Here is a 23,632-nt window from a genome sequence, read left to right on the forward strand (position 1 = left end):
AGGTGACCCTTTCCGGGGACGTGGAAGAAGACGAAGAAGAGGGAGATCTATGACGCCTCTTTTTCGAGTGTTTAGATCTCGAAGACTGATGGGAACCACTTCGAGACCTTCAACGGGAATGTTTCCTGTGACGGCGAGGGGATGAATGTCTCGACTCTGCCGAGAAAACTTTCGAAGAAGTTGAAGTTTTAAGAGTCTTACCTCTTTCTAGCTTAACCTTACGCTCCATCAAGGCTTTCGCCGTCATGGACATACAGTCCTCGCATTCCGAACAGTGATGCTCCGATCCCAGGCACCACAAACAGATCCTGTGAGGATCCGTCAACGACATTTTCTTCCCACAATCTCGACACTTTTTGAAGCCGGACCGTGGGGTCGACGGTTCGGAAGAGGAAGCCATCGAATGAAGAAGATATCTTCGAGGAATAAGGGAATAGTTTCTTACCTGTAACTCCATTTCTCCAGCATTGGTATCTTTCATGGATTCACATGCTTAGAATATTCCCCGTCGTCGGACTGGGACCCCTCGGTACACATATATAGCCTTTTCCTATAGGAAAACTTCCGACACTTTTGTGTCCTATCTACGTCCTTTTAGGACCCGCCTACGCATGCTCCGTAGGCCGTCCCAGTATAAGAGGCCCGCCCCCGCGGCTCCCCTTCAGATTTCGGCCCCTCCAAAGTAGGAAGGGTTAAACTTATCAATCAAATACATTGTATTCCGGGGAGGCTGGCGGGCGCATGTGAATCCATGAAAGATACCAATGCTGGAGAAATGGAGTTACAGGTAAGAAACTATTCCCTTCTCCAGCATTGGATCTTTCATGGATTCACATGCTTAGAATAGATTGTATAGCAGTAACACCTGAAACGGCGGTGGGAATGTAATGTAATATATCCTCACCATAATACACAATGCATATGTACAGCCGGAATACGTTAACTCATATAACCTTACCCACATAAAGTATACTGTCATCAAAAGGTAGAAAACAGATTCTCCACAGCGTGGAGCTTACCTTACTGAAACAGATGGCGCAGGACAGCTCTTCCCATCTGCACCACGTCCGCATGCTGCCTGGCAAGGCAGTAGTGGCGGGTAAACGTGTGGGGCACTGACCATGCCGCAGCCTGGCATATGTCCGTCAGCGGAATTCCTGCCCATACTGCGGCTGAGGAGGACGTTGATCTTGTAGAATGGGCTCTAGGATGTCCTTGCAGTGGCCTTCCAGCCTTGAAGTGACAAAACGCAATCGTCGATGAGACCCATCGAGCCAATCCCTGTTTAGAGATTGCTTTTCCTCTCGTCGACGGACCATATGCGATGAACAGTTGTCGAGTAGACCTGAGTTCCTGTGTACGATGTAGGTAAAATTTCAGAGCCCTCTTAACGTCCAAGGTATGAAGAGCTTTTTCTGCTGTCGATGATGGGGTCGCGAAGAAAGTAGGGAGAACAATGGACGAGTGTTTGTGATACACTGTCGGAACTTTTGGGATGAACGTCGGATTAGTTGCCAGGACCACTTTGTCCTTAAAGAATCTTAAGTATGGCTGGTCTACGATCAGCGCTTGCAGTTCCGAGATTCTCCTAGCTGATGTGATAGCAATCAAGAATGCCAACTTCCACGATATGAATTTTATGTCGGACGTGGCCATAGGCTCGAAAGGCGGTTTCATTAAGCCTGCCAACACTGTGTTGAGACTCCAAGTTGGAGGGAAACGTTTTACCGGGGGAAAAGTTCGAAATAAACCCCTCATGAAGTGTTTTACAAGTCTGTCGCTAAATAGAGGAGACGACTGTCTCTTCCTCGTGAACCTCGAGATGGCCGCCAGGTGCACCTTTATCGATGTGAAGGATAAGCCCCTCTCCGCCAAGAGAAGCAGGTAAGGTAGAACTTGTTCCGGCGTCACCAACAACGGTTGTAGGCCTTATTGTCCTCGACACCATACACAGAACCTCTGCCACTTATAGGTGTAAGATTTGTTTGTAGAAGGGGCTCGAGCAGCCTGCAGAATTTTTTGACAATCCTCCGAAACGTCTAAAGCGCCGAACTCCGAAAAGTCAGGAGCCAGGCTGTAAGGTTGAGACTGTCCGGGTCGTGATGCCACACCGTGCCTTTGTCCCGGGATAGTAGGTTCGGGACTCTCGGAAACGCTATAGGATGTTCCAGCGACAGGTGAAGCAGGTCGGAGAACCACGGTTGCCGCGGCCAGTATGGTGCTCTATGGAAAGAGTTCTTGATCGCGTCCCTCCTTGTTTCCTCAGATAAAACGTGGCCGTTGTATTGTCGGTCAGTACTCGTACTCGCGATCTCTTGATGTGTGGTAGGAATGCCTTCAAGGCCCATCGTACTGCTCTGAGCTCCAGCACGTTTATGTGTAGGAGTGACTCCTTTGGAGACCAGCGACCTTGCGTTTGGAGAGAACCCATGTGAGCTCCCCATCCGGTTAGGGACGCATCCGGACTATGGTTTGCTGAAACTCCGGTTCCTGTAGGGGTACACCGTTGTTCAGATTGTGGAAACTCTGCCACCACTGAAGGGTCCGAAGCAGCTTGTCGTCGTCGATGGTTATCTTGTCTGACCACGATCCTTGGGCCTGCGTCCATCGGTCCACGAGGAATTCCTGGACTGGCCTCATGAATTGGCGACAGTTTGCCACCAGATGGATGCAGGATGCCATGGCCCCTAGGACCGAAACGTATTTTCTCACTGAGAGCTTGGTGTTTTGACGTAGTCGGCTCGCCAGCTGATTGAGTTTTGAGGTTCTGTCGAGAGAAGGCTTCACTAGCCCTAATTGGGTCTCGAACTGTGCCCCCAGGAATACCAGCGTTCTCGATGGCCGCAGAGAGGATTTGTCGAAGTTTATGGCGAATCCCAGCTGTTGTAGAAGCTGCATTGTGTTGGTCGACGCTGGGGAGGATCCCCTTACCAGCCAGTCGTCGAGGTATGGGTATACATGGTGGCCTTGCTTCCTTAGCCAGGCATTTCGTGAACGTTCTGGGGGAGGTCTTGAGCCCAAAGGGAAGAACCGTGAACTGGTAGTGAGTCCGCCCTATTACAAATCTCAGGAATTTCCTGTGTTTCCGACACATTGGAATATGGAAGTACGCGTCCTGTAAATCCAGGGACGCTAGAAAATCCCCTTCTTGAACGGCGCGGATCACTTCCTGCAGAGTGAGCATTTTGAATTTTAGGCGCTTTAAAGATTTGTTGAAATCGCGTAAGTCTAAAATGGGACGCCATTTGCCGTTCGGCTTTTTTACGACGAAGTATCTTGAGTAGACTCCTTGACCTCTCTGTGATGTTGGAACTAATTCTATCACGCCCTTTGCTAACATGAGTGTTACCTCTTGTTGCAGTATCCTCAGATGGGAATGAGCGGTGAACGCAGGTGGAATGTGCGGAGGGCTGTGTTTGAATTGTAGAGAGTGTCCGTTTCTTATAGTGTCCAGCACCCATTGATCCGTCGTTATTCGTTCCCATTCGTCGACATATGCTGACACTCTTCGCCCCAGAACGGTGTGTTGTATGTCACTGCTGGTCTTTATTTTGCTTGTCTCTAGACAACGACGATAGGATGGTCTTTTCCTGGCCGTCTGGAAGTTACGGCGTCGGTTTGCCATTTGGGAGGCACGCCTGTATCCCTGGGAGGGGTAAGCCGACCTGCCAAAGGATCTGTCCCCAGACGCAGAGAATCTGGAATTACCTGAAGCCCCTCTAAAGGGACGAAAAGACTTGTAGCTTCGGCCACTCTGGAGGGCACCCAATGAACGTGCCGTGTCCGAGTCCTCTTTCATCCCCTTTAGGGCTTCGTCTACCTTCTCACCAAATAGAAGGTCTCCCTCAAAAGGCATATCCAACACTTTGTATTGTACCTCTGGCCTGAAGTAGGTACATTTAAGCCATGACTTTCGTCGTAATACGACCCCATTATTGACTTGCTTGAAGCCTGACTCCGCGAGGTCCACCGCGATGTTTATTGCGTGATTTGAGGCTTCCTCACCCTCTCGGACAAGTAACATCGCTGCCTTCCTATGTTCTTCCGGAAGATGATCACGCAACGGAGCTAGCCTGTGCCACATCTCTCTGTCGTATCTGGCTACGATCGCCAGAGAGTTTGCGGCCTTTACTGTGGTTGCTCCCACGGAAAGCACTTTTTTGCCAAAGGCATCCTGGCGTCTCGCTTCGTTTTCAGGCGGAGTCGTGCACTTGTGCTGGGCCTTCGCCTTCCTCGCCGCTGCCGCCGACACCACCGAGTCTGGTGTTGGTTGGGAGGATAAACACTTGGGGGTAGACTCTGGAGCCTTAAACTTTTTCTCTAGGCGTCCTTTCACTGCCGGCTCTGAAAAAGGGTGACGCATTGTCTGCAACCCCTCCTTCCACACGTGGTCAAGTATTGGTATTGAGAACACAGACCTCCTTCTCTTACCCATGTGGTCGAACAAAAAACAGTCCTTTTTCTGTTCTTCCTGGGACAAACCAAATTCTTTACACGCCTTCTCCATCATAGAATGGAATGATGCAATGTCGTCCGGAGGGGACGGGTGAGCTGGGCTTCTCGGGGTTTCCAACTCCACCTCTGACTCCCAAGTTGGATCCCTGGAGGGGGATGATGAGATATCCGACATGGCTCCCCTGTCAGAATCCGAATCTGGCAGCTCACCTTCCTCTTGTGCCAGTGCTGAGATTGGCGTGCGTAGGTGCGTCGGTGGACGGGATGGGCCCGGCTCGTCGACGGGTGATTGTGGCAGGTTTGCCTGAGGTAGTCTCTGGTCCAATGACTGTAGCAGGGACTGAAGCGTGGACAGAATTTCCAACGACAAAACAGATTGAGGATTGAGAAGAGGGGCAGATCCCGGTATACCGGATCCCCTCGTCGACGACTTGTCCGCCACTCGTAGTCCTAGGTCTGCTGGGCCAGCTATTCTCTCGCTCTCGTCCTCCGAGGACAGCGACACAGCCTGTTCTTGCAGTAAAGTATCCGGGGGATCGGATCAAAAACCTCAGGCCTCCAGGCCTCCTGTAGAACCCCCGTCGACGAGGCCATCGTCGTCGTCGGTGGGACGGTGGATGCCACCGGCGTTAGTGGCAGGGTGGAGGCCGATGACTGGACCGCCGTCGACGACGGTGACTTAGCAGGTGGTTTAGGCGGTCCCGCCTTTTCCCCACTTGGCCTGCTTTTACTCGACTCTCGACTCGTGGTCGATCTATGATGATCGCCCGAGGAGGATTTTTGCCTTTCCTTTTCATGCTTTTTTGATGAAGATGATTTTTTTGACGAGAAGTCTCTAGTTGAGTGACTCCCAGATGACTCTTTTTCCGTCGGTCGAGATTTCTTCGCCGGTGGTTCCGACGAGGTAGCGCGGCGTGATGTTTTCGCCGATTTTGTGGAGCCTACCTCCGAAGGGGGGTATGCCCCCGCTCAATCATTCAGCCATGCCACCAGCCGTCGACTCCGGTCTTTGAGGGTTTTTTGAGAAAACCCTTTGCATATGTCGCAGTTATCAGCCGAATGATGAGGGTGGAGGCAATATATACAATCCATATGTCCGTCCCCCTCGTAAACTTTTTTCAAGCCGCACGTCGCGCATGGACGGAAGGGCGCTTTTCCTGACATGGAGGACATTTTCTCTAACTCCAACTCCAGGTATACAACCTTGTACAAAATAGTAAGACAAATCGAGGAGATCCCACTACTTTGGAGACGGTTGAAATCTGAAGGGGAGCCGCGGGGGCGGGCCTCTTATACTGGGACGGCCTACGGAGCATGCGTAGGCGGGTCCTAAAAGGATGTAGATAGGACACAAAAGTGTCGGAAGTTTTCCTATAGGAAAAGGCTATATATGTGTACCGAGGGGTCCCAGTCTGACGACGGGGAATATTCTAAGCATGTGAATCCATGAAAGATCCAATGCTGGAGAATAAGAAATACTTGAAGAAAGAACTGAGCAACACGATTCCGAGGCCCGCGAAACGGGGAAAACGGAACTGAGCAACGGACGCTGCACGAGTCTATTTATACGCACGATGAAATTGGCGCTGATACGGAGGCTGTTGAGGGACACCAACTTGAGGGACGTCGACACGCAGCGCCCCCTACTGAAAATGTTTTCCGAGGCCAGGCAAGCTGGAAGTAATCTAACAAGATAAGGAATACATCGGAGGACACAATCCCTTCGGAGAAGTTACTTTCTTACCTGGTAACGTTCTTTCGATGGGATGTTCCTGGGACGTATTCAACATCTATGACAGTAATCACCACAGCTGTGCTGCTTCGGAAAAGTTTTCGGCGTCTGCGTCGATACGCTGCCCCTCGAGGGCCTCCGTCCAGCGCCGAGGTCACCGGATGTTATATGTAGGACGCACGATGCCCGTCATCGACGCAGGACGCCAACGCTGAAAATGTTTTCCAAAGCAGCACAGCTATGGTAATTACTGTCAAAGATGTGGAATACGTCGGAGGACACAAACCCCTCGAATTGTGAATGTCAGCTTGCACCACACCTAGAGAGGAGTCTATAGATTAGCCTCCGTCACACCTAGATATAATTGTGAAGATTAGCTTGCGTTTGACTACTAACCAGCTTGTGACCAAATGTGGCTGTGCCACATGATTTTTCGTTTGTCCTTTAGCCTGCGAACTGTGAAGATAATCTTGCGTCAGATCTAGATAGAATTGTGAAGATAACCTTACGTGAAATCTAGATAGAATTTTGCAGATTAGCACACGTCACATCTAGATAGAAATTTGGAGATAACCACAGACAGTCATTCACCATTATGCTCACTCTCCTCTTTACATCAACAAACAATAGAATGCAGCTACACCCCTCGATCAATTCGGCCGAGCTGCACACATACATATATCACTAAAAAAACACCTCAACAGCCTGGTAGAACGCAGCTATATCCCACAGAGAAGAAAAACAAAAATCAGCCTTGCGGCACACATTCTTCTACACGTGCCTCACGGTAGCGAGAATGCAGACTCGGAAACCACACTCCTTGCTGCACACATTACACGGATCTCTCACATCCACCGCACCACACTTAGTATTAGAATGCAGCCAACCCGTGAAAACCACTCTGGCTGCTCACATATCAAGTGCACCCAAGCACTATATGCTACACTACTCTTTCAACTGATACAGACCACAGTACCCGAGGACGTTCAACCAACAGCGCTTTGAGATCATACCAATGGTACATAAAGCTCTATACAAATGCACCATAAAAACAGTAAAGGGCCTTTGGTAAGAACCTCACATTCAGAAGCCAATGTAAGGGCAACACCAGGCTAGTACTAAAGGGTGAGGAGAAAATGGGGTTTCTAGACATAGGCAAAACATTGCTCAGTCAAAAGCAGGACACCCAAAAACCAAAAACATGTGCATACATGTTATTAACCCAGCCTCTTGTACAACAGGCATCACATGGGCAAATCCTGCACAAAAATGTAGTATCTAGAAGGAGACATAAGACCAAACAAGGGCCACCAAAAATAATACAGTTAGGCTTAAACCTACATGGTCTCCGTACCCTCCTGGAAAATAGTGCCAATAAATCAAAGTTAGCTACTGTAACTCCAATACATTCCTATTGACAGCAGTGCAGAGCTCTATGTTCCACATAAGGAGTACCTCTATCTTTACCAGTTGAGGGCTTTCGGTTGGAACTGGGACTCCTATATATTTTTTTTTACATTTTTTTTTCATTTTGCAGTTAGTTCAATCATGTAAAACTTTAAGCACATTTTATAGCAAAGACAAGATACAAAACAAGAAAACTACAAACGCTTCCATTCAAGTAGATGGACAGCAAATTCCTCTTATGTGCTTTAAAAGACACTAACAATACTAAAAATTGTAACATGTCACCTTTTGGGATTACCACATTAAAATTAATCTTTATACATCTCCCTTCTATCCAATCTTTATGGCTTTGTCAACGGTGCACTCTCTTTCTCAATATTTTCATCTCCCCCACAGCTTCTGGAATTATTGGGCTTACTGGCTACTCAATATTACCGAGTATGCACCAACACCTTTTTGCTTGAACTCCGCTATACTGCACTCTGTCACTTTAAGGAACATTGAAGTTAAACTGGGGGATCTAATTCAAGCCCCTAATTTCTCAGTAATTCTTAATAATAAAACTAGAGATCTGGAGATTAGGCCAAACATTGAATCTTTAGCTAAAAAGACATTAGTTGCATATAGTACCCGGGGTTTTAAACACAATTCTCCAAGGCCATTTTTTAACTAAACTACGTTCTTTTCAAATGCGCAGATTTAGAACATACTTCTGTTTTAACATACTTCCTTCACGTGAGCACATTGGCAGATGGTCTATTCTACCCTGAGACGAGAGGCTTTGTCATCTTTGCAATTCGACTATTGAGACTGCACAACATCTCCTCACTAGCTGCCCCATAATTAAGCATTTTTATCTGAAGGGCTACTCCAACTATGTAACTAATATAATTTCGATCGTTACCGATCAGTTCTTGAGTGGCCTCTTTGGGGCGGAATCAATTAAGTCGTCAATGGCTGCCTATCACGTTTGGAAAGTTGCTCTCAAATTAATTACAACACCCTGATGACTTGTCATGTAATTTGTGACTTCTATATACTTCTTATTCGTACAGTTTTTATCCTATCATTTGCATTTTAAAAGCGGTTATTAATTCACTGTACAGCTTGAAATTCTAGCAATGTCATGTTTTATTGTAATGTTATTAACTCATCATGGTCTTATTATCTTGTATTTTTACTGTTTTATGATATTGTTTGTGCTAAAGGTTTGTTTTTATAACATACACACAAAAAGATAATATATATATAATACAATACCTACATGGTCTCCGTAACCTCCTAGAAAATCATGCCGAAAAAACAACCAAAGTTAGCTACTGTAACTCCAATATATTCCTATGGACAGGCATGCAGAGCAGCAATTACTTAAGTCCCTAATAAACAAAAGTCCACAAGCAAGCCAAGGTTTTGGGGTTAAAGCCAGGAAAGTGCCAGTTCTACATCAGAGATGCAGCCAAAGGCAACGGCTAGAGAACACCAGAGACTACCCTCTTGTTGAGCTCCAGGTTTGAGAACCAGCCAAGCAGAGAAGGATGGATGCAGAGGATTTGGACCAATGGAAGTCAATGGAAAACCGTGGCAGAGGAGGCACTCTGCAAAACCTTACTACTCCCTAATCCAGGGGACCCCTAAAGACTACCCAACGAAATATATTAATATATTGTGGCCCAACGACAAGTACATGCAGTTCAAGTCCCTGGGATTCAGCCTGGTAACAGCGGGAGAACTTTCACAGAACTCATTTTACAAGGATGAGAAAAGGATCCAGCACCAGGGGCTTGAATCAGGACCAGCAACAATACAAATGGAGGAAAAGAAGAAGAATTCGACTGCCTGGATGGATGAACCACCAGGCAGATTAGCCAGCAGCAGTAGTGAAGAGACCACCAAAACAAAGCAGCTTGACAAAGGGAATGCATGCAGCTCCGGAGCAGGGGGCAGCCAGCAAAGAATAGTCCCATGACAGAAACCATGTGTGGAGGCAACCAAGTAACTTGACAAATCTTCTGCAGTCTCCAACACCCCCAATGCCCCCTCCCCCACACCCCCCAGGCCCTCTGCTCTGCACTGGCCGCCCACATCTCCTCCAAAACATTGGACATCCTGTCCTTTGCTCCCTCAACCCGTTTTGCCTCCCTTTCCCACTCTTTCTCTCCCATTGCGCCAGATGAGATCTCTCGAGTCGTCTGTGATGTCATTGTGAATAGTCTTCACTGTACACAGTTAAAGTAAATTATGTGATAATGATGTGTTATTTATATAGCGCCTTAATCCAAAGCGCTATACAGAGCACATATTTACATACAATATCACCCAACCGAAATTGGTACTCATTTATCGACCTCGGAAGGATGAAAGACTGAGTTGGCCTTGCAGGGATTCGAACCTGCGACCTACAGATCACGCTCAGATCGCAGCAGCGAGCACTTAACCCGCTGAGCTATCTTACTGGCTTAATTTACCAGTGCTTCTGTGATCTCATACCATTCTGCATAGAAAACTTCCCTTAGTAACAATTAGAATGTAGAGACATTAGAATGTTATTGTAGGAACTGAATGAGGAAGTGCTGGCCAAAGGGAGAGAGCTGCAGCCTTACCGGTGGTCCCGAATAAAGCTTCATCAACCCATCCAGTTGTGTTTGACATTTACTTGGAATATAATAGTCTGCTCTATGAAAGTCTTCCCTAAACCATCAAGGACAACATTGCCTCTCCCGTTTCTGCCTTGGCCGACCTCTGCAACCAATTCTTTGCCACTGGCTCCGTTACCCAACCCCTCAAGCACTCTCTTGTGCACCCTCTCCAAAAAAGCCATCTGCTGACCCTTCATGCCTGGTAACTATCACCCTATCTTTATCACCCCTTTCTTGGGCAAACTCATGGAGAAATTGTTCATCCACATCTGACCCCACCACACCGAAACGGCCGGCTGCCTCCACAACCACCAGTCCAGTGTTAGGGCTGTAAGAGGCACGGAAACTGTCCTCCTGAACACCTGTGAAATCCTACTATGCAGCCTGAGCTTCAACTCTCCCTCTGTTCTGGATCCTCCTCGATCTCCCTTCTGCCTTGGACACAGTCAACCACTCCATCCACAAACTGTCTCCATGGTACCCTAGGCATCACGGACAGGGCACTAGCGTGGCTTACCTCCTTCCTTTCTAATAGCACACACGTGCAAATGGGTCCTTTTCTCTCCTCCACCACACCGTCACCTGTGGCGCCCCTCAGGGCTCCATTCTATCGCCATGGCTCTTCACCATCTACCTGGCCCCTCTGACCCACCCGATCTCCACTCTCTGTCCTAGCTTCCAGTGTTGTGCAGACAGCCCTCCTTAAGCTGCCATCCTCTATCACCACCTCCTCCTCCTCCCTAATAACCGACTGCTGACTGGTAAACAGGCATGGTGCTCTGCCAATGATCTCTGCCTTAGTGCCAGTAAGAGATCCTACTTATTGGGACGCCTGCTCCTTGCACCCACCTCTCTGGCCAGAATCCTTGGGTCCCCTCCCTTCACCCACCTGTGAGGCAAACAACCTTGGGATCATCTTTGACTCCTCTCCCTTCCTCTCCACACATCACAGACCTTGCCAAGAAGTCCAAATTCAGCTCCACCTTCTCAGGGGCAATCTACCTTTCCTCACTTTCCCCCAGAAAGTCAACATCTCTAAAGCCGGGTTCTCTCTAGGTTAGACTACTGCAATATTTCAAAAAAGGTAGCTCTCCAGAAAGAACATGGCATGATAACCTGTTCTGAGATGAGAGTTTGCAGCACACGATTTTTGCTCACTGTACCTTTCACAGATGGGAAATATCCATTTGCATATCAGTCTTTGTCCCGCCCACAGCACCGAAATGCTATGGCAATTCCTCTATGAACAAGAGTACCAACAGCAACCCCATACACGTGTGTCAGTCTTGGTGGGCCTCATCAGTGAGGTGAAGCTGTACCTCTCTTCCTCAATCTGCCTCTTTCCCCCCTCCCCCCCACCCCCCCAAGAACTAACCCAGAATAAAGACGCAAGACTTATCCTTGGCTTCAAGCCCAGGGGCTGCACCTCTCCAGCCCTAAGGTCTTTCCACTGGCTCCCGGTGACTGCAATGATCACATTCAAGACCCTCTGCATCATCACAAGGATATCCGGGGCCTGGGACCTCTTTACATCCAGCTTTTCCCCTCCTTAAATAGCTCCCAGCCAGAGTTCTTCGGTCCTCTGGCACCAGCTGTCTGCAGGTCAAATGTTTCTCCAAGCAGAGAATCAGAGGTAGATCCCTTTCCTCGGCTGGCTCCTCCCTCTAGAACAGGTTAAACCACCCCCCCCCGCACACCTCTGACTTGAGCTGGAAACTCCTCAAGACTTTCCTCTCCCCCTCCCTTGCTAACTCTCCCTCTGTATTTGCGACTGAGGTCTGGCCCCTTCAGAGTCATACAGGGGCCAGACCAACCCCCAAAAACCCCCCCTCGCATCCTTTACCAGCAATTGTCCTCTGACCCCCCTCCTCTCCTCCGCGGACTAGCCCAACTTTGTCCTCCCTGATTACCGTACTCATCCTCCCCTTCCTCCTTTTCCCCCCCTGGCACATGCCGCCTCGGCCCACCCAGCACTTCTCTGCCCCTTCCCTAGGGGCACCCCACTCCTGCACTTCTTCCTCTACCCACTCAACCCCTGCACTTACCATCGTCACTCCTCCCTCTACCGTCTTACTCCCCCGCACTTTCCATCTTCTCAAGCACTTGCACAGTAGGATTGTCAGAAGACCAATATAAATGTTTTTGTTCTAGGTTCTTGGTTCCCTTGCCCCCTATACCCCATCTTGTGGTACCTGGAAACACCGTGTATAGGCACCATACAAATGTCCAATAAATAGAATAAATAAAAGGACAGCACAAGAACAAGCTAGCGACCAGTAGTGGTGACCACCCAGGCAGCAGTGCAATGGCCCACAATCAGTCCCAATATAGGACAGTCTAAGTAGCAAGCAGGATAAGGAATATCCTAGGTAGGAAGTCAAACAGCCAAAGAAGGAACCGGGGGATAAGACAAAGGAGCCAGGGTCCAACTGATATGGTCAAACTAGGTGCTCCAATGTAGCAGCCCAAATCATGTACCAAAGCAACTATACAAGTATGAATCTAAGTAACAGACAAGGTCTCCGCTCAATAAGCACATGGACATTGTACATATGCATTTGTGTTTTACGGTGTGAAAAGTTTCAATGTAAACTTTACCACAATATTCTAATAAAAGAAAAAAAGATTTTGGCAGCTCTCCAATCTGGTGACACACACAGATGCACATGGACGCAACTTTTGCAAGCCTGCCCCACAGTCCACACAGACGAAGGAATGACCCAAACTAAAAGGGCTGGGAGTAAGGTATAGAAAACAAAGGAGTACTCTAATGACTAAGACTGGTTCATTAGACTACTAAGGCGGTAAACAAATGGCTGCACCCCTGCGAGGCCCAAAGCTAAATTACAGCTGCTGCCATCCTACTCCCCCCAAATACTTCTAGGCTTAGAGTATAAGCGCGGGATCAAAATTGGATGGTCAAAAGTCACCCCTGCCCTGTAGAGAAATTGGCTACTAGGCAGCCAATAACAGGAAGGTCATTTTGCTACAAACCTAACATAAAAAGGAAACCAGCAAACAAAGCAAATGGCTTAGAGGACTGACAAAATGGACCCAGAGAATCACAAAAAGGAAATGATTGCCTAATAAGTCAGAAAAGGGAAGACTTTATTGCTTTGCCAGTTCGTATCTACTCAGAAATGGGCAGGTTGGATGAAGCTTGTATTTAAATTACCTGTTTATTTCCAGTACTCTTGAAGCACGCTTCCACCCTGCACCCCAAAACACAAACAGCTGTCAACGTCCTGTCCGCCAGAGGGGTTCCCTAGTGTTCGGTAAGATTTTCATTTCAAATGATAATTCTTCCTGACCTGTGTCAACCCCAGAACATTTTGCTGGACTAGTGGATTATTTTTCCCTATACCTCAGTGAGTGGGAACCTTTTTCAACACTCACAGTCTTTTACTCTTTTTATAGGTGTAATTTTTAGGACTCTCCAAAGTGTCTTTTTAATGTTATCCTCTTTTACAACTTTTGGTGTATACCTTTTTATTGTTGCAGGGCTGCCCTTGGGGTTCCCCTTTAACTTTCTCTGGCTAACCTTGTGAGAGGTACAGTTACCCAAGGGTAGAAAGGATTTTGGATCCCTTTTACATTTTATTAGGTGAAACCAGCACCCCCCACCTTATGGGGAGTGCTGGGAAGATACTGGGTATCCACTTTCTCATTCTAAATGTAACATTTATGTTACAAGAACAAACTTAACTTTAATAGCTGGTGGCAGTGACCCTTTATATTAATTCGGTGCACCTTTAGCGCACGCTCTTTCCACAGACCTGGTAAAGACACCTATAGGTGCTCATTCTATCTTTTTTTCACCATTTCAGTGTTCCTTGTACTTTCTTGTTCCTTTCCCCGATATCCATGGGGGGGTGAGGGTGGGCGTGGAAATCCTTTGTGTTGACTTTATCCTCAGCGGGAATCCTGTGGATTCCTCCTGCAGGATCCAGAGTGGCTGTGAAGGCAGGAAGTGAGGGAGGAGCCCAAAAGTCTTAGCCCTTTGTCTTCTAGTCTGACTGCGAGAATTCAGTTCAAACTGGGAGGCTGGCTGTCCTGAAAGGACTGCCATTCCCCCCACCCCGCAAGTTTGAATGTTGCATGGGTTTGATTGGCTGGGTCCCTGCATGAAAGTCTGGTCCTGGAAGATGAAGAGGTAGTCGACCACTGGAACCAAATCCGAGGAGGAAGATGAAGAAACTGCAGCTGAGACTATTTCCAGCGATCAGGGAGCCTGCTGTGTAATTGCAGCCTGCTTAGATCCACTAGTCCCAAGACCACCTGCATTTTGAGCAATCCCACATCATGCTGCGACCTTGCGGGCTACAATACCCCAATACCCTGGGACCTCGAGCCATTGTGCGGTGCACAGTCTTCCGAATTCCGGATCTTGCTGAAACTTTTTGGGCATCCTGCTGGATCTCCAGAGGCATGAAGCGAGTCCTAAAAGTTGCCTCATCAGAGTGCTTGGCCTTGCAATGAAGAGAATCCGACCGGCAAAATTCAGTCTTCTTCCTGGCTCCTGAAAGGGTGTCAAAAGCATGGAGCCACATCCAGCCACGAGGAAACTCTTGCCTGGAGACTTCTCCCATGATCCCTGCTGCAGAAGCCTTTCCAAAGTCCTGCCTTCCGTCTTCCTGACAAAGGAATCCATCAACCAGGTTTTGGCTCCAGATCCTGAAGTCTTTCTGCTGCAACTCCTCTTCTGTGCTGAGCTACTCTGTTGGCTGGGGTATTCTACTTACCTTAAGCCTTTGTGATTTCTGTATAGGTTCAGGGTGTTTCCTGTGATTGAGAGGCCACTCATCCAGTTCACCCAGGCCCACTGCGGAATCCTCCAATGGTGCCTTCTCTGAAGTCCCTAGACCCTCAACTAACTTTTAATTTAAATACTTAATTGTTTGAAGACTCTTCCTCTGGAACTCTGACTTGGCCTGCAACTGAACCCTATCTCACCGTGCCTACAGCTGGCACCTAGACCACTAGGGTCCCTATAGAATAAGGGAAGGACTGGATAAGAAAAGGGTTCTGCCTTGATAAGAATAGCAAGTGTTCAAAAGTTACTTACTTGTAAAAGAAGTTGATTGGTAACTAACTCAGAGTGAAAAGCTGCAAAAGTTTTTACTTGCCTTGAGTGTGTGTTGCACTATTCTGTAAAGTATATATAAGGTTAAGTTACTCACCCGTGAATTGGTTGTGCCTCTTTCCCAAAGGTAATGTTGTTGGATTCACTTTACTATTCTTGTTAGGGTAACTGTATGAGTGTTCCCAATTGGGTCTTGCTTCCCCGGACTGGCTGTTAGCCTGTCCAGAATAAGTCTGCTGTAGGTTATACATGCCTCTTAAGTTGTTGATAGCTCCTTTAAAAAGTACATAGGTTTTACCTACCTTGTGTTTGCTGTGTGCCATCCTAAAACAAGTTATTGCTTACCTCAATCTTTGTTGCACTGATAGGAAAAGCAACTCTAATAGTAGATTACAACAGTAGTTGTTACCTGCCTAGAATAGCTGTGTGCCATTCTTGAAAAGTGTTCCTTTATGTATAGCTAACCTTGGTCTGCCTTGAGCCATCCATAAATACTGTTATTAGTTCTTTCTGAACTTAGACTGTGTTCCACTGAGCAGAAAACTAAGTGTAATTGTATAGTACGCCCCAAGGTCCAACTACCCTAGTATCACGGTGTGTTATCCTGAATCAGAGTTATAGGTTTATACTGTTCCAGGAATATGTGTTTCACTATTCTGAAAAGTATATTGTCCAGTTGACTTGCTATGTGATTTCTTGCTGAGAGTCACCTTACAACTCTTAGAGTGTATTACCCTTGAATTACTGTAAAGTAATCTGAAAGTAATTTATGGTTTTACCCCCCAAGAATAGGTGTGACCTATACTGAATGTGTATGAAAAGGTTTGCTTTACCTAGACATACTGTTAGTTTTCTAAATAAAGTCTATGCTTTGGTCTATGTACTTTAAAGCATTGTGTTGTGTTTTTTTATAATTGTGGTGAAATATAATGTGACAGTACATATTTCCCCCAAGATTTATCCGGGCCTACTCGTATTAAGATACACCCTTTATTTGTATAATAAAGTGTTTGTGTTTCTTTGGACCATATATATGCTACAATTTCTTTGTAGTGATTGTACAGCCCTCTCTTCCTCCTAAGATAAGCCTGGCTGCTCCGTTTATACTACCCTGAACTCAGGTGGTACAGCCTTATACCACGAGCGGAGTCTTGTACTGTATCAATTGAATGGTTTTACTAAGCCCTTAGTTGGACTTCAGAAAAACTGTCCTGACACCAAGCAGTTGGGAAGAGCAGGATACAAGAGGACTAGGTTTCTGCATTTCTGACAAAGAAGAAACAAACAGAATGACTGGAAGCAACAATTTCATATGCTTCTCCAAATACTTCCACTCACGGTGGAGGAAAATCAAAGGATACAAGTATGCAAAGTAACAATACGGAGGACTACAACACTTCTGTGAACAAATGTAATTTATGACAACAGTGTTTATACTTTTTGCCAAATATTCAATTTCTAAAGACACATGCTTTGCAAACACAATGGACACGTGTGCATTTTGCCCTCATGTGGGCCTGTAACAAGCAACATCAAGCCAGGATCACAGCACCCCAAGACACTAGGAACTCTGGTTACCCAAGAATGAAATACCTGTCGGGAACTACTGCGAAACCACTGTGAGCGTGTGAGGGGCGAGTGAAGGGACGGGCGTACCTCGTAATTCTCCATCTCCACATCGTCCACGTCCAGATCCAGGCTGATGGCAGGCCCGACAGCTGTCTGAGAAACGGGAAGCATCGAACTGAAAGGAGGACAAGAAAGGACAATGAGAGGGTTATTAAAGCATAGTCCTGCATTTGTGACACTCAGGTTACATTCCCTGCCACAAGTGTAGATCCCAAAGGAAAGCCAGGTGAAAGTTAAATGATGTATCACTGTGCAGACCTACTCCAACAACATACAGAATCATCAAACTAAGGAAAGCCCATAGCTTAAAGATGAACACAGAACTGGGTACCAGAAAAAAGCATTGCTCTATCACCATTCCTATCTGGTGCAGGTCTGATATGATGATTGATTTTTACAGTCTGCCAAGTTCTTTTTAGTGAGGAACTTGCATCAGTTCAGTTTTCAGTGGACACTTGTGAACTTTAGAATTTTTAGTGTGGATGGTGTTCTTTATTTTGGTTCTTTTAATAGAAACGTGCTTTGCATAGCAATTTTATAAATATAACTTGCAGCAACTTGCATACAGTTCATGGATTTGTTGGATGCATCATTGTGTAACGTTATTAGGGGTAAGAGGATCTCTGACATCTGCACTACTCTTTGTCAATGCTCAAACACAACGGATATATATGACAAACATTACCTTCCAGCAATAGTCTTTCTGTTGCGCGTCATCTACTGGTTGGTGCAGAGTATAACATTATTTCTTGTCGAAGATAGGACATCGACGGGGCATTCCTGCAAAACTATGCCCTACTGTGATGTGTATAGCACCCATGAGCCTTCACTCGTCTAAATCCTCAGATTATTTTCAGTTCTGAGGATGCATGAAGTCTTATTGAATTGTAGAAAGTTAACTTCGAATAAATATAACAATATTCCCATAGTGGGGAGGAGAATGGCCATGTAAATCTAAGCAGATGCAAGCAACAGAAAGACTTACTGAAAGGTAATGTTTGTCTTCAGGGGCTTGGGGATCTGCGTAGAGTCCCACGCTTTGCAGAGACCAGCAAGGAGTACCCGATGAAGGTGGTGGGAGAACTGAAGGAACACATGTTTTAACACTGCCTGTCCCACTTGTGAATCATTTCTTGCTTGTGTGTCAACATAATGTGTGGAAGTGTGAACTGAACTCCATGTAGCTGCCTTATAAATAGCCTTCAGCGTCATAAGCCAATGTAGCTCCTGTACTACGTGCAGAATGTGCCCTAGGTGTGAAAGTGTATTGTTTGCGAGGCTGTATCTGTTGAATACACCTTACAATCAATCTGGTGATAACAGTAGCCTAACACCCCCTAGGGGACAGGGAAAGCGGGATCCCACTGTGGGTGACCTACCTTTAGCGGACAAGATACCCTCTAATCAGGGATGTGTTTCACCCTCCCTTGTCTCAGGAAGCCAATGCCTTCATTGGTTATTTGGCAATGTTTTACCTGGTTGGGTTTCTGACCCTGTATTGTGGCCATCACAAAAAAAATGGAGTGTTCCATCTACTATCAGAGACAGATATAAAGGCCTCATAAGACTTACAAGAACGAGAGCCAGAGAGATGGCTTGCGTGCAGCACACACGACTGTGGAACCATGATGTAGAGGAGAGCATGTCCCAATTCGAGGCAGTAAGGATACGGTTGCACACAGACAGTGTGAACTACAGAGGCACGAGGAAGCCACGGAGCACTGCTCCCTGCAATCAGGCCAAGAGCTGGAGAAGCTCGGCCCTGCCACACCTGAAACGTGGTTGCCTACTGGATTCAACTCTGAAGTCCTGCCAGGAACCAAAGGGAAACTATGAGACTCGTCCACTGACACGGATGACCAAGAGAAACCGTAACTGCACTGCTGCCACCCCAGAGGAACATCCCTGCAAAGAGCCAGGTAAGCAGTACGTTCAGGGAACCAGGAGGAGGGCAGATGGCACAAAGATGCCCCCAAGCCAGGGTGGGAAAGCAAAAGGCCCAAGAGGGGCTAAGACATCAGATAGCCCTAGATGGGGAGAGGATTCACATACCCGGAAGCAGAGGGAAGAAGGTGAAGAGCCTTAGAAGGGCTGAAGCAACAAGTTGCCAAGACGGCACGAGAATCTGAATACCCCACGCTGGGAGGAGAGACTAAAAAGCACAAGAGAAGCCAAGAGCCCGAAAAGCCCAGGCGGTGCTGACAGAGTGAATAGGGGTCCGAAATCAAGCCGGGAGAGGCCACGCTATTCAAGGACACTTTCAGACTCTTTTGTATAGAACTGAGCAGCAGCCCTGAAGGCCTAGAGACATTTACCTTTCCTTTACACTACGAGCAGGAGGCCTCAAGGAAACCTATGTGCTGGAACTGTAAGAAGGGCAGAAGCCGCAGAGACATTGGTTGGTGACAAGCTGGGACGGTACAGTGCGGGTTAGAAACGAGCCAAATGGGCAACAGGCCATTCAGTATTTTCATTTGTAGTTCTTGCTACTACGTAGTGGTAAGGTTAAAATCAGTCCAGTTAGGTTTCTAGACAACTTTACTTTTGTACAAGATCCTGACATGCACCCTTTTAGACTCTTCCTTCTTTCAGCACAGGACCAGAGTGGTAGGATTACACAAAGGTTTTTGAACCAAAATAAAAGTCTTTCAATGCAAAACCCAATGAGTTGTCCGCCTCCGGATTCTGTCTTACCACATCATCTAACCTAATGGTGGAACAGTGCGTCACCCAAAATTAACGATGAATGACCATACTCTCCAATGGTAGCTATATCAGATCAGTCGGTTTTATCTTCAGAAGCGAAGAAAGCAGGCACAGAGGTAGAATGAATCCCAACAGACATCACACAATAGTACACCCCAATGTTATATTGAAATAATATACACTTGAATTCTACAGTCACACATGAAATATGTATGAAGAGCAAAAATAAGTACTCTGAACACACAGTGTAATGCAGTAATGGCATACCTCACTCTTACCCTAAAGTGTAACTTCCATACCTTGTGGCAGATTCAAAAAATAGATTTCCAGAGGTGAGAAAGAGCAGACCCCTAGATAATACCACACACAATTATTTACAGGATCCAAGGGTATTACCCAGAACTTAGCACAGGTGTCCTATTACCTTCTAAATGACATACATTACTCATTGTAATCATATTTCTGATGACTATCTGCTTAGATTCACATGCTGTGCATATAGGCTGACATCTAGTGGTAATTGCAGAGTATTTCATCGACATTGACTGTAACACTATTTCGGGACATGCAGTGTACCCAAAATCTTTCATGCAGCGAAGTCCCACCGGTTGTTTTTCTTCTGCCATGCGGGAGCCTTACAGAATAGTATAGAAGAAAGACAGTGTAAGAGGTCCATGTTTCTTCTACTCCGAGAGGGGAGGAAGGGTGGGCACATGTGAATCTAAGCAGATACAATCATGAGAAATACAATTCTGTTGAGTAATGTATGTCTTCTGATGCTTGGGAATCTGCCTAGAATCACATGCTGTGCATACCGGAGACGGTGGTGGAATGTATGAAGGAACAGCAGCAAAGAGATGTCTTAGCAAGACTGAGTGTGTGTCTAAGCAGTAGGGTTGGGTGAAAGTATGAACAGAACTCCAGGTTGCTGCTTTGCAAATAGAATCTAGAAGAATATTTGCAATGAATGCTATGGTAGTCCCTGTGCCCCGAGTAGAATGAGCTCTAGGCGTAAAGGGTAGATCCCTCTTGGCAAGAGTAAAACAGGTTTATGCAATTTACAATCCATTTGGAAATAGCCGATTTAGAGACAGGGACCCCTTCTCTACCATCTGGCACAGAGACAAAGAAATGATTGGTCTTTCTCTGTGGCTTAATATTTCCAAGCTAGTATATTACTGCTCTCCTCACAACTAGTGTATGCAGGCTTATTTCTTCCAAGTTAGTGGTGTTTTGAAAGGAAGTGGGAAGTTCAATTGATTGATTCACATGGAACTTGGAAATGAATTTAGGTGCAAAATGTGGGTATATGTGCAAAGCCACCTTGTCTTTGTGAATAGTCACAACTGGGTCCTAAACTGAAAGAGCCTGCAGTTCACCAACTCTCCTTATAAAGGTGATGGCCACTAAAAAGGCAGACTTATAGGTGAGTGGCCTTAAGGCTAGCCTTGCGCATGTATTCGAAAGGAGGTCCCATTAATCTTGTCAGAACATTCAAGGCCCATCCGGGAGTTGGGTTGGAAATAGGGGGATCTGTAAAGTTCAATGATACTATCAAGTCTTGGAGTTGGAGAGCCTAAAGGATTTGGGAAAGGGTAACCATATAGAACTTGTCCAAGATAGGTCTCAATCCTCCGTCCTTTTTGGGAATCAGAAAGTTAGGGGAATACCAACCCTTGTTCCCTTCCGCTACAGGGACAAGTTGTATTGAACCTTTCTCTAGCAGGGTCAAAACCTCCTGCACAAGGACGAATCGGGAATTTTGAAAGAGTTGTTACCCAGTGAATGATCCTGAGGCCTTTTTTGGAAAGGGAGGCAGTAACTTTGAGCTACAGTTTCCAATGTCCAAACATCTGAAGTAATGACCCACCATTCTTTCAGATGCTGAGTAAGTCTGCCTCCCACCGGGGTCTTGTGAGTCAAGGCCTCAAGTGGTTTTGAGGCGGCTGAAGTGTGGCTGATGGTAAAACTGCTGCTGCTCGGGTTGGCTTAGCACCTCTCCCTCGCCCACCACGAGGGAATCTTATCTGACCTCTTAGACCGGCTTGTCCTCTTCCAATTGAGGAGTAGAGTTGAAAGGACTTACCCCTCCAGGAAGATGAACCAGAGTAGGGGTGTTGAGGCTGTCTAATGACAGCGCTAAGGGATTTAGCTGCCGTCTTTGAGGTCTGCAGCTTTTCCAAACTTTCAACCGCCTTGCAGCCAAACAGCCTTGAGCCGTCAAAGGGCATGTTGAGTAGTCTAGCTTGCAGTTCTGGTGCAAACCCTGACTTCCTCAACCACACAAACCTGCTTACACTTGGTTAGTTGCCATGAATCTGCTGATGCTGTCTGAGGTATCTAGACTTGACTGGAGACATTCACCAATTGCCTCCTTACCCATCCTTGATGATGGCCAGGAAGCTGTCGCTTTCCTCTCCTTCTGGGATGTGGTCAGCCGCCATAGCTATGCAGTCCCACAGGGTAAATGTACACCTTGACAAGCTAAAATTTACATTAGTTGACTTTAATGCCATACTGCCAGCAGTAAATGTCTTTCTCGCCCAGGCATCCACTCTCTTACCATCCCTATCAGGAGGGATGGGTGTGTATGCCAACTGGTTGGTAGATGTAGCAGCCTGAACCACCATACTTTCTGGTGTTGGATGTTTAGTCAGATACTCTGGGTCGCTGCTGGATGGTCTGTATTTCTTAGCAACATTTGTATTCACTGCAACCGCAGGCTCTGCTGTCTCCCAATTTGCAGAGACCCTTTTTTGTAGTGCAGTGCGAAATGGCAAAGTTTGATCTTTTTGGGGACCCTGACCGTCATGCCATTCTGCTCAAAAGAAGGAGTAGGCCTGCTCCAACCTAAAAACTCAATTAACTGTATTCAGTTTCCTATATGAGGAGTCAGCATGTTCAGTAGAATCTGGTTTGGCAAATTCTCGGGAGCAGTATCTAACCCAATGGCCAACTGAAGGTTGTCATATATGTCTTTTAATCTAGACTCTGAGATCAATTCATCTAGCACATTAGAGGTGCCATATTGTAGCCCAAATGGTGCTGTGTTATCTGAAGGTTCATTATCTTCATAGATGGCTGTTAAAGACTTAAAAATCTTTTTTGGGAAAAGATTAGAAAACCTTTTCGTGGATTACCACTGGCTTCGAAACTCTCAAAGTAATCTTCGACAATGGCTTTGAAGTCGGGGTCGCCTTCGTCGGCGTTGACTTTGATACTGGTGTCGACGGTTCGGATGCCGACCGTCAGTGAAGGTGTCAACATTGTCGACTTCTTATGCTTCTTCAAAGGAACCCTCGATGGTCTGGATTCCTGACTTGTCGAAGCCCTCAATTTCTCGTCAGATCAAGATCTTTGTGGATGCAGAACCGGCTTATGGCTCGGTTTCGAAGATTTCGTCTTCGACTTCCCTTTGTTGTCTTTTTGCAGATCGGCATGGGCTTTCTGCTCGTCCTTCGAGGGGGTCGGGACGAAGTCTCAGATTGTGAGCATTTCATTATGAAATGACTTCATTCTGCTGTGGAGTCCTATTTAGTTGGACACTTGATTAACTCAGCCAAGTGATCACTGTAGGTCGAAGGTGACCTACGACGTTGTTTCTTGGCATTCTTTGAAGACGAAGAATGGTGTGATGAATCGAGACCGTTTAGATATTTTACATCTAGGAGAATCCCTCGACTCAATGGTCTTTCTTTTTGAACTCTTGGAGGGGACTTCACTTTTCCAGTTCCACTTGACCAGCCACCGTTTTAGGAAATCTTCGGGCAAGGAATCCATAGATGACGACCTAGAGCGATGGCTCCTTTTCTTTGATCTCCTTGAAGATGACTAAGAGGACCAACGAGATCATGAACGCTTTGAACATTTACCGTGCCTCTTGGACTGGTGTGGAGATCTCCCTCTTGGGCTCTAATCTTCAGACATGGATGGTTTGCCCAAAGCAAGTTTCCCCTTCCTCTCCTTTAATGCTTTTCCAGTCTT

At 46.6% G+C, this 23,632-nt stretch overlaps 1 protein-coding gene across 7 annotated transcripts in view; it reads right to left on the reverse strand.

Annotated features, from left to right (window-relative positions):
* The window catches only part of RNF44 (ring finger protein 44), a 763,073-nt gene that overhangs the window by 226,939 nt on the left and 512,502 nt on the right, over positions 1–23,632 (reverse strand). For 6 of the 7 annotated variants that reach the window (XM_069651466.1, XM_069651462.1, XM_069651465.1 and 3 more), the window contains one exon: positions 16,907–17,057. In XM_069651466.1, coding sequence (XP_069507567.1) covers positions 16,907–17,057 — 151 coding nt within the window. The remainder of the gene's footprint in view (positions 1–16,906; positions 17,058–23,632) is intronic. The other variant, XM_069651464.1, reaches the window with a different exon arrangement.

This window comes from Ambystoma mexicanum, chromosome 3p, assembly GCF_040938575.1.
Source record: "Ambystoma mexicanum isolate Mex_15411 chromosome 3p, UKY_AmexF1_1, whole genome shotgun sequence".
NCBI lineage: Eukaryota > Metazoa > Chordata > Amphibia > Caudata > Ambystomatidae > Ambystoma > Ambystoma mexicanum.